This window comes from Lampris incognitus (genome assembly GCF_029633865.1).
Source record: "Lampris incognitus isolate fLamInc1 chromosome 5 unlocalized genomic scaffold, fLamInc1.hap2 SUPER_5_unloc_2, whole genome shotgun sequence".
Classification (NCBI taxonomy): Eukaryota; Metazoa; Chordata; class Actinopteri; order Lampriformes; family Lampridae; genus Lampris; species Lampris incognitus.
The window spans coordinates 7501-18751 of record NW_026611072.1 but is presented as its reverse complement, the minus strand read 5'-3'; the positions used below and the strand labels follow the sequence as shown (position 1 = coordinate 18751).

At 50.1% G+C, this 11251-nt stretch overlaps 1 protein-coding gene across 1 annotated transcript in view; it reads right to left on the bottom strand.

The window, feature by feature from the left end:
• Positions 1 to 2650: 2650 nt before the first annotated feature.
• LOC130131920 (uncharacterized) overlaps positions 2651 to 11251 on the bottom strand; it is a gene marked incomplete at its 5' end in the record, with an annotated part of 14984 nt that continues 6383 nt past the window's right edge. Inside the window, 4 exons of the mRNA XM_056301646.1 lie at positions 2651 to 2680; positions 3247 to 3379; positions 4782 to 6009; positions 7388 to 7584. Coding sequence (XP_056157621.1) covers positions 3255 to 3379; positions 4782 to 6009; positions 7388 to 7584 — 1550 coding nt within the window. The remainder of the gene's footprint in view (positions 2681 to 3246; positions 3380 to 4781; positions 6010 to 7387; positions 7585 to 11251) is intronic.

The following is an 11251-nucleotide window of genomic DNA, read 5'->3' as shown; positions in this document are numbered from 1 at the left end:
AAAATTGGGAGCAGGGTAACTGAAGTACTGGACGTGTCAGTAGACTCTTAGAGACACACACACACACACACACACACACACACACACACACACACACAACTCTACACCTGCATTCGATGCTTACAACTGCGTACACCACCATCCCCATTTAATGACACGCATGGCCAGACACGCACACGTTTCACAACACTGGCGCACAAGAGAAGTCTCCCCAGTCCGGCTGGGGAGAGAATAAACAGGAGGGAGACATATCAGCAAAAACATATCGATATATTTTATCTCTGTTTTAACTTTATATTAAAAATAACATTCATTACAGTTACAGTGTTCAACCAATAATTACAGTATAATCAAAAAACAATATCGGCAACAATAATTACACTTGAGCATCGGAGGACGTCACATCCTCTCGTTTTGTTTTTTGTTTTTTTTAAATAAGTTAAGAAATATTTTGTTTTCCGTAGATCGTTTTCTAAATGCAGTTGAACATACAGTGTTGGCAATGACTGTCTCACGATTGCTACAAGCCAGGTCTTCGGGTCTTGGTCTACGCCGGTGTTTCCCAACCCAGTCCTGAAGGACCCCCTATCCTGCAGGTTTTCTTTCCAACCCTGAATAGGCACCTGTTTGTAGTTATTCAGCCAATCAGCAGTGAGTTTTGTCAGGCGTTGCACACCTTGCATAATTAAGTGCTGCGAGATGATTGGTCGAGTAGGTACAAGGGGCTACCTATGCGGGGTTGCAATGAAAACCTGCAGGATAGGGGGGGGTCCTTGAGGACTGGGTTGGGAACCACTGGTCTATACTGGCGGATGTGCACGGTATATTATCTATGCAGGCGTCTGGTTGTTATTCTCTGGGCTCTGGCGGTAGTATGAGAGGAGCATAGCTATAGTTTCCAGGACATTAGGCTACAGTAGACAGTAAAGTACTTCTCTAAGTCAACGCTGCGTGATCAGTGTACGGCTACTCCAGTGTTAGGCTAAGTAAGATTCAGACATTATGGGATAACAGTCATGCTCGGCTTCGAAGCTCGAGGCCTCCGCGCCGCTTCTCCGCTCCCCGTACGGACGGCGTTCCGGTAACTGGCCCCCGAGCGTGGATTCAAACATCGGTAAGTTCAACGGGTTAAATCAGCCAATCAATGGCCGGTCATTAGTAGTAGCGGCCTCCCGTCAGCCTCTGTTGTCCAATCAGCTTCCAGCTGCTCAGACTGGACCGGGCGGAACCAGAACTGGGTCGCTGAAGGAATACGTAGTCCCTCGAGCAATATCCAGTGTTTACCAGGACACACATCCTCCAGTCTGAGGAGTCAATGGAATTGCACTATTAAATATTAAACATCCAGTAAAGAGGAACGCTGTCCGGCGGGCGGATGACGCGTCATCCGCACGAGTCCATCAGAAACGTCCACATCCTCGTGGGTTGTCCTTTCCCAAACAACAGCGGCGGAGGTAAACCGCGCGTGTCCTTTCTGCGGGTCACGTCTTTAAACCCCTGCGTCCCAAAATCTCGACCTCCTCGGAATTCCTCAGGAGCCACTTCTGTCTGACAGGATGGCGTTCCCGTTTTCCCTGGAAAACAAGAGACGTGTCAGACAGACGTGTCTAAATACTGACAAGTAATCCCGACCTCCCTCTACGAGATCCTTTGTAAATGCTAAATCGATCAATCAATCAATCAATCAATCAATCAATCAGCCTTGATTTATGCCATTTCTGCCCTGTCTGACAGGATGGCGTTCCCGTTTTCCCTGGAAAACAAGAGACGTGTCAGACAGACGTGTCTAAATACTGACAAGTAATCCCGACCTCCCTCTACAAGATCCTTTGTAAATGCTAAATCAATCAATCAATCAATCAATCAATCAATCAATCAATCAATCAGCCTTGATTTCTGCCATTTCTGCCCTGTCTGACAGGATGGCGTTCCCGTTTTCCCTGGAAAACAAGAGACGTGTCAGACAGACGTGTCTAAATACTGACAAGTAATCCCGACCTCCCTCTACAAGATCCTTTGTAAATGCTAAATCAATCAATCAATCAATCAATCAATCAATCAGCCTTGATTTATGCCATTTCTGCCCTGTCTGACAGGATGGCGTTCCCGTTTTCCCTGGAAAACAAGAGACGTGTCAGACAGACGTGTCTAAATACTGACAAGTAATCCCGACCTCCCTCTACAAGATCCTTTGTAAATGCTAAATCAATCAATCAATCAATCAATCAATCAATCAATCAGCCTTGATTTCTGCCATTTCTGCCCTGTCTGACAGGATGGCGTTCCCGTTTTCCCTGGAAAACAAGAGACGTGTCAGACAGACGTGTCTAAATACTGACAAGTAATCCCGACCTCCCTCTACAAGATCCTTTGTAAATGCTAAATCAATCAATCAATCAATCAATCAATCAATCAGCCTTGATTTATGCCATTTCTGCCCTGTCTGACAGGATGGCGTTCCCGTTTTCCCTGGAAAACAAGAGACGTGTCAGACAGACGTGTCTAAATACTGACAAGTAATCCCGACCTCCCTCTACAAGATCCTTTGTAAATGCTAAATCAATCAATCAATCAATCAATCAATCAATCAATCAATCAATCAATCAATCAATCAATCAATCAATCAGCCTTGATTTATGCCATTTCTGCCCTGTCTGACAGGATGGCGTTCCCGTTTTCCCTGGAAAACAAGAGACGTGTCAGACAGACGTGTCTAAATACTGACAAGTAATCCCGACCTCCCTCTACAAGATCCTTTGTAAATGCTAAATCAATCAATAAATCAATCAATCAATCAATCAATCAATCAATCAATCAATCAATCAATCAGCCTTGATTTCTGCCATTTCTGCCCTCCCTTCCCCGGTTCCTCCTCTCTGTCTCTCTGTATACTTTGCTTTACCGTCTTGACACAAACCACAACCAGAGATGGCAAGGCCCGGTCCAGACAGTACAAATCCCAACCATGTATTTCTTCCACCCGTGTCCTAAATCAGCTGGTTTCATGACCCTGTCAAGCTGACGAGGGATTAGAATCAGCTGGTTTGGCACATGGGTGGAGCAAATACATGGTTAGGACTTCTACTTCCTGGACCTGGATTTGCCACCTGGGACCACAACATGTGGTGCCAAAAGCACAGCCGTCCACAGTCGTCCCCTGTGTGACCAATGAGTAACAGAGCGACAATACGATAATCAGTAATCTAGTAAGATGTCAGGATAACACGAGTAATCACTCGCTCTCACCTCCGGCTCTACATGATCATGGCTCTGATGGCTGCTTTGCTGATCCGACTGCGGTACTTCCTCCTGCGGCGAGGCAGGGCCGGGCGAAAGGGGGCCCGGGATAACAAAGGCAGGCCGGGGGCTACCGTGGGTGCTGTTGGGCAAGACAGAAGGGAGAAAAACAATCTGGGTCAGATCCAGTATCCGTGTTATGGACTTGATATGTGCACGCCGGTGGCAGAAGTGGCGGCGGAGGGAGGCCGGCGAGGTGTATGGGGGAGACTAGCGAAGCGGACAGGGTGAGAGGGTGTGTGAGAGCAGGAAATAGGGTGAGGGGCAGAAACCAATGAAAAGCAGGGGTGGTGCATATCGGCGTGTTAGAGAGAGAGACGCTGCCAGCGCCGGACAGGGTTTCAGCAGTGGGAGGCGCCCTTTCCCTCATTGTTCTCCGTGGGTTCCCCGCTGATGCCCCCTGGCACCTCCTCGCTCTTTATCCACCGTCGTGCCCTGCAGGTTTGGAGCACGCCCTGAGCGCGGGAAAACGTTCGAATCCCCCCCTATGTCACCGCCGCCCAACCGGAGGAGAAAAGGGGGCGGGCCTTCTCAATGTGGTCTGGATGTGACCCTGAAGTGGCCCGTGTGGTAAATGGTGAACACGGTCCTAATATCACACAACACATATGGGCCACCTTTGGCAAATATGCGGCACTGCTATGGCTTGGTTCTGGCCCAGATCTGGCAAACAGGACCGCCCGAGTGCCACCATTCCCCCCCGTATGTGGGCCGGATGAAAGTGTCGGGTGCTGGACGGGTCCGGCCCACGGCAACTTTGCTATCCGGGCGCAGACACGGGGCGAACGTGCAAGCTCCACGCAAGAGGACGACCTTGGGGATGACCACCGAGGTTGGACAACGCCGAGGGTTCGAACCCTGGACCCTCTTTGCCTTGAGGCGACGGCGCTAACCGCTGCGCCACCCCGCCGCCCACATGACCCGAAGACGCGGTCGTGCGACGTGATCGCAGCCGAGGCAACGAGTGAAGAGAGGGAGAGGAGCGAGAGAGGGGGAGGAGCGAGAGAGTGAGAGGCGGTGTAAAAGAAAGAGAGAAAGAAGGATGAAACTGCAACACTGGACGGTACTCGGTAACCTTGAGGCCTCGATAACAATGCCCGTGACGCCCAGCAGGTTTGTGAGTCAGAGGGAACTGCGGTTCCCTGGCTGCAGGGCCCCCCGGGGGGGCTATTGAGGAAGAATAGCAGGACACATGTGCTCACGCTGTTTAGTCGCCCATATACAGTTTACAGTGGGCAGGAACTCTGCTGCTTCCTGGCCAGGAAGCTCGCATACTTACTCTCGTACTATTACCAGTGATTGCTGAAATTACAATACAGGCGTGCATGTGCACACAGACCCACACCGAGTACCGAACACGGCCGCGGGGTTTCCCCTGTTCCTGCAGGGGGGGTGTCCGTTAGTTGTTTCCCACCATGCTAGTATGGGTTGGTAGCCATTAAACACACACACACACACACACAGTACATAGAGTGGTGCAATACCTGTTTTGGTCGGCTTTGGTCGAGGGTGAGGATGATGGTGATGGTGGTCAGCGGGGTGAGGATGAAGGCGAGGCGGTCGATCCGGATCGCCCTTTACAATCTCGAGGAGTTTCTGCCTTCTCTCCTCCTCTGTGAACGACCGCTCCCTGTCGATGGAGTCAGAGTCTTTGTCGGTCTTGTGGTTGGCCAGCTCCGACGCGCCGCTGCTGGCTGGCCCGGGGTTCTCCCTCTCATTTGCTGCCTTGCGATTGGCTGTGTGAGTCTCTGTCTGCTCGCCGTGTTTAAACTCTGTGTGCTTTGTGCTGTCGGCCCTTGTCTGGGCTGGGTATTTCTGACTGGCGAGTGCAGGAGATGTGGAGTTGTTTTGTGGCTCTAGGCGGGGCGGTGCTGTGGGCTCACCGGGCGGGGAGGCACTGTCCGACTGGGGAGCGTTGAATCTGTATTGACTCCTCAGCTCCGGGTTCTCTGCCGCCAGGCCGTGGTTGTATGGCTGATACGGCTGCTGTTGATGCTGCTTATGTTGGTGGTACTGATGCTGCTGCTGATGATGCTGCACCTGATGATGCTGCACCTGATGATGCTGCTGCTGCTGCCTCTGTGCGTGGTCAGGATGCGGCACCTCCCCCACGCTGTGATCTCGGTGCACACCGACGTCCTCCTTGCCCCCGTCGCTCCCACTTCCGGGCCCGCCCTCCCTAGGAGGTGCTTGCCGGACACCTCCACCAGCCCCTTGCTCCGCCCTCGCGTCTGAAGCCCGGCTGCCGGCCTGCCCGTGTGCGCCTGTGACGGGGTGGGTTGGCGTGTGCACCCCCGTTTGGGGGTGTCCCCCGGCCAGGGCGTGGGTGGGCCCGTGGTGCACCCGGGGCTGCGTCCAGCGCGCCATCTGGGTATATCTGCCCGGTTGCCACTGCCGGGCCACCGACTCCCTCTCCTCCACGTGGTAGTGCTGCTGGTTGTGTTTCAGGTCGTCGTGGCGGTGGAGGTCCGCCTTGGAGGCGTAGGTCTTGGGTGGGGCGGGAGGGACGGGCTGCGGGGCTGCCGGGGGCTGCTGGGGGGGAGGTGGGGGAGGCTTGGGGTTGGCCTGGGCGGGGGCACGAGGGACAGGAGCCGAGGAGGAGGAGGAGGAGGAGGAGGAGGGGTCCTGGCATCTGCAGCTGACGTGGTCCTCCACCGGGATGATGGCCTTTTCATAATGGGGGTTTCTGTTGATGTACTGGATCTTGATCACCTGGTGGACACACGTGGCAGGGAGGAGAGAGACAGACACGTAAGACGACAAAGGGAGACAGATGGAGAGAAACAAAGTGCTGAGTGTATATAAACTGTATACAGCATGCATGGCACAGAGGTGTGGGTGTAGGTGCTTGGAGGGTGTAGTTATTCAGCGTATGACGTGTCCATTAGGGGTTAGATAAGGCGCTCGTTGCAAGGTTTGGATGCGCGACGCGGAGGCAGGGAACCGCCTGCGGATTTACTCCGGCGTGTCTACGCTTCAGAACCGGCCTAGGCGTTCCGCGCATGCTCCGTAGGTCCCGCGGCGGTCTTTCACCCGGAAGTGGGACAGCGTGGTATCAACACGGTGGAGGCTAGTCCCCGTCCCTGCAGAGAAGGGAAATGGGAGTAGAGAACGGTCAACTGGGCATGCGCGAAATGCCTCCGCCGCGCCTCCACACGCCCCGCGTGGCGTCCAGGCGTTGGGATTCTAGGAAGACCCGCCCCTACTCTGCGTCTGATTAGCTAACTGTAACCCTAACCCCGCCCCTGACCCCGACCTTAACCTACCCAAACAACGGAGGCGACGAGTACTTGCGCATGCTCAGTTGACCATTCTCTGCGTCGACGGGGACTAGCCTCCACCGTATCAACATGGCGAGTGATGGAGGCAGAACCACGCATTTCCAGACAGACGAGGAGACAAACTCAGTGGCGCCCCCCAGGGGTGGCCAGGGGTGGCCACGGCCACCCTGATACTATCTCTTGCCCTCCCGCTGGCCCCCCCCCCCCCCCAGTCACGAGTCGCATATGCAGAATATGCTTCTATCTGATATTTTCATTTCTGGACGTTTACAATGTAACAATGAATGTTTAACATGTTACAATATATACAGATACATAACACATTAAACAGAATTCTATGATGCAACAGCAGCATAGAATTCCAGAAATTCAGCCATGGCTTTTGGTTTTGGTGTGCCACCCCAAGATTTTCAGTGGCCCCATTTGGCCCCCCCCCCCCCCTATGAAAGATTTCTGGGGGCGCCACTGGACCAACTCTTATGTTGTGTCAGCTGAAGGAGGTGAACATCCTCAAGTACACGGACGGAAGGAGAACTATTTAAGGAAGTGGCGGAGAAGTTGGACTGATGAGCTGGCCAGCGGCAGTGCTGGCCACGCCTCCTTTGTAGTTCTTGCCGCCGTAGGGAGGAAACGGATGGAGGGAATGGCGGATTTCAGCTTTACAGTAACGCTCAGATATGTTCTTCCAGCTGTTGCCGTGGGAACGGTGACACGGCGACACATCGCGGTGACGAGGCAGGTCCACCCAGGCTGTCTGGGGGGGGGGGGGGGTCCGGTGGTGGGGTGTGGAGGGCGGGAGCGTTGCGTACCTGCAGGTACCGCGTGGCCGTGACGGTGGGGACGCACTGCAGCGCCCTGGTGTTGCAGCAGCCGGAGCAGCGCTGCACCTCCACGCAGGGCGGCCACAGCAGGAAGTTGGCGTTGCGGCGGTCCAGCATGGACCGAGTCACCTCCATCACCTCTGTGCGCACCTTGCACACCGCCTGCTGGGCCAGCTGGGCCTCCACTGTGGGGAGAGGAGAGGAGGAGGGACAAGGTTATTTGGCGAAACAGTTCAGCATGATGGACGAACAGAGACAGACAGACGGAGACAGACGGAGACAGACGGGGGGGGGGGGGGTACGGCGTTCTGTCATCCCACCCAGGACGGCCTTTAAGAGGTGAAACATGCCGCGTGGTGGACCCGGCGATAAACTTGGGAGTACTCTGGATGAGCCATGTGCCTTCATGGATACATGGATGATCTATGACATAATATTTATGAGCGAAGGCCAGAAGCTCTCCTAAATATAGAGCCGGACGTCATGTGACGACGCCTTGTGCGTCCAGGCGGGTTCAGGGATTATATTTCGGGGGACGTCTCGTGTCCACCAGACGGATTACACCGAGTGCATGTGTGAGTCTCTCCCCCCCAAAACAAGTCCTGTCCCGTCCTGGACCATCCCACTGGTCTTTGGTGTTTTAGTCGCGGACCGCCAGTAAACCAGCATCAGTTTTAAAACACACACTCTTGTTCAGAGCAAAGACATACGGCGCGCTAATTATGTCAGACGGCTACACAACAATTAGGAGTTAAGTCCCACTTGAGGAGGCCTACACTAATGAGCGCACACACACAGCAACTACTTTGAGTCGGATCGTTCAAGTGACGCACGCTCACATTTAATTGTCTTTAATTGAACAACTCGACTTAACTGGTTTCCACAAAACCCTTTGAGTTCAGCGGACTTGTTGGGTTTTACGGTGCAGATACAAACTACACTGCAGACGCACACAAACTACACTGCAGACGCACACAAACTACACTGCAGAGGCACACAAACTACACTGCAGAGGCACACAAACTACACTGCAGACGCACACAAACTACACTGCAGACGCACACAAACTACACTGCAGAGGCACACAAACTACACTGCAGACGCACACAAACTACACTGCACACACTCACAAACTACACTGCAGACACTCACAAACTACACTGCAGACACTCACAAACTACACTGCAGACGCACACAAACTACACTGCAGAGGCTCACAAACTACACTGCAGACACTCACAAATTACACTGCACACACTCACAAACTACACTGCAGATGCACACAAACTACACTGCAGACACTCACAAACTACACTGCACACACTCACAAACTACACTGCAGACGCACACAAACTACACTGCAGAGGCACATAAACTACACTGCAGACACTCACAAACTACACTGCAGATGCACACAAACTACACTGCAGACACACACAAACTACACTGCACACACTCACAAACTACACTGCAGATGCACACAAACTACACTGCACACACTCACAAACTACACTGCAGAGGCACACAAACTACATTGCAGACACACACAAACTACACTGCAGACGCACACAAACTGCACTGCAGACGCACACAAACTACACTGCATACACTCACAAACTACATTGCAGAGGCACGCAAACTACATTGCAGACACACACAAACTACACTGCACACACTCACAAACTACACTGCAGATGCACACAAACTACACTGCACACACTCACAAACTACACTGCAGAGGCACACAAACTACACTGCACACACACACAAACTACACTGCAGACACTCACAAACTATACTGCAGACGCACACAAACTACACTGCAGACACACACAAACTACACTGCACACACACACAAACTACACTGCAGACACTCACAAACTACACTGCAGACACACACAAACTACACTGCACACACACACAAACTACACTGCAGACACTCACAAACTATACTGCAGACGCACACAAACTACACTGCAGACACACACAAACTACACTGCAGACACTCACAAACTACACTGCAGACACACACAAACTACACTGCAGACACACACAAACTGAGGAGGAGACGAAGAAGAAGAGAGACAGATATAGAAGGGTGATTCTTCAGTTAAGGATGTTTTTCCGTCCCCAGGGTAGATTTTCTTGGAATTTTTTTTAAACAACCATTGTATTTGTTAGAGTCAGGTTGTGTTAACTGTGAAAAAAGAGTTGTGTCTAAATGATGACATTTTAATACTTTTTCAATATGTTGAAAATTCAAATGTGCCAGAATTTCACTGTTTTGGGCTTGTCCCCAACCCAGACCTTTTAACTTCCCCTCTACAATAAAGTCATAAAAATTGTTAAATTAATTAAAGCTTTACTTTGCATGTTCTCATAATAATTTAAAAAGACATTTCCAATGCATATGGTTTATTTATGTGCAATTTGCACATTTTTATAGTTAAATATGGCTGCCACTCATACATCTGTCATTACATCACACCCAACATTTTAGAGCAATAACGTTTTTTCAAACAGTGTGGTTGCCATGGAAACCAGAAGTGACAGAAGCACATTAGCAGTCATGGCAGAAGTGTGACTTTTTCATGTGCACAAATGTAATGTGAAGGTTTATATGTCCTGACCTGACAGGATGGTTATTACACATGTAAGTCGTGTGAAGGTTTATATGTCCTGATCTGACAGGATGGTTATTACACATGTAAGTCATGTGAAGGTTTATATGTCCTGATCTGACAGGATGGTTATTACACATGTAGTAATGTGAAGGTTTATATGTCCTGATCTGACAGGATGGTTATTACACATGTAAGTCATGTGAAGGTTTATATGTCCTGATCTGACAGGATGGTTATTACACATGTAAGTCATGTGAAGGTTTATATGTCCTGACCCGACAGGATGGTTATTACACATGTAAGTCGTGTGAAGGGTTATATGTCCTGATCTGACAGGATGGTTATTACACATGTAAGTCATGTGAAGGTTTATATGTCCTGATCTGACAGGATGGTTATTACACATGTAAGTCACGTGAAGGTTTATATGTCCTGATCTGACAGGATGGTTATTACACATGTAAGTCGTGTGAAGGTTTATATGTCCTAATCTGACAGGATGGTTATTACACATGTAAGTCGTGTGAAGGTTTATATGTCCTGATCTGACAGGATGGTTATTACACATGTAGTAATGTGAAGGTTTATATGTCCTGATCTGACAGGATGATTATTACACATGTAAGTCATGTGAAGGTTTCTATGTCCTGATCTGACAGGATGGTTATTACACATGTAAGTCATGTGAAGGTTTATATGTCCTGATCTGACAGGATGGTTATTACACATGTAAGTCATGTGAAGGTTTATATGTCCTGATCTGACAGGAGGGTTATTACACATGTAAGGCATGTGAAGGTTTATATGTCCTGATCTGACAGGATGGTTATTACACATGTAAGTCATGTGAAGGTTTATATGTCCTGATCTGAAAGGATGGTTATTACACATGTAAGGCATGTGAAGGTTTATATGTCCTGATCTGACAGGATGGTTATTACAAGTCATTACCAAACACGTTACTAGTTGAGTATTTTAGTTCAGAAATAAGAAACTTCACTTTATTCACGTATATACATTGCACATTGTATGCTAGCTAACAAGTTAGCTTAGCAAGTCTCAGACTTGGCCAACTTTTTCTCCAGAAAGTGAAAACTGTCATGACCATCACATGTCATGACCATCACATTCTGCTGTTACAACTCTGAAAAAGCATCATAACATCAAACTTGTTTTGTAGGACAGATTTCAAAGAAATTCATTTTTTAATTTTTTCAAAATTTCAAAG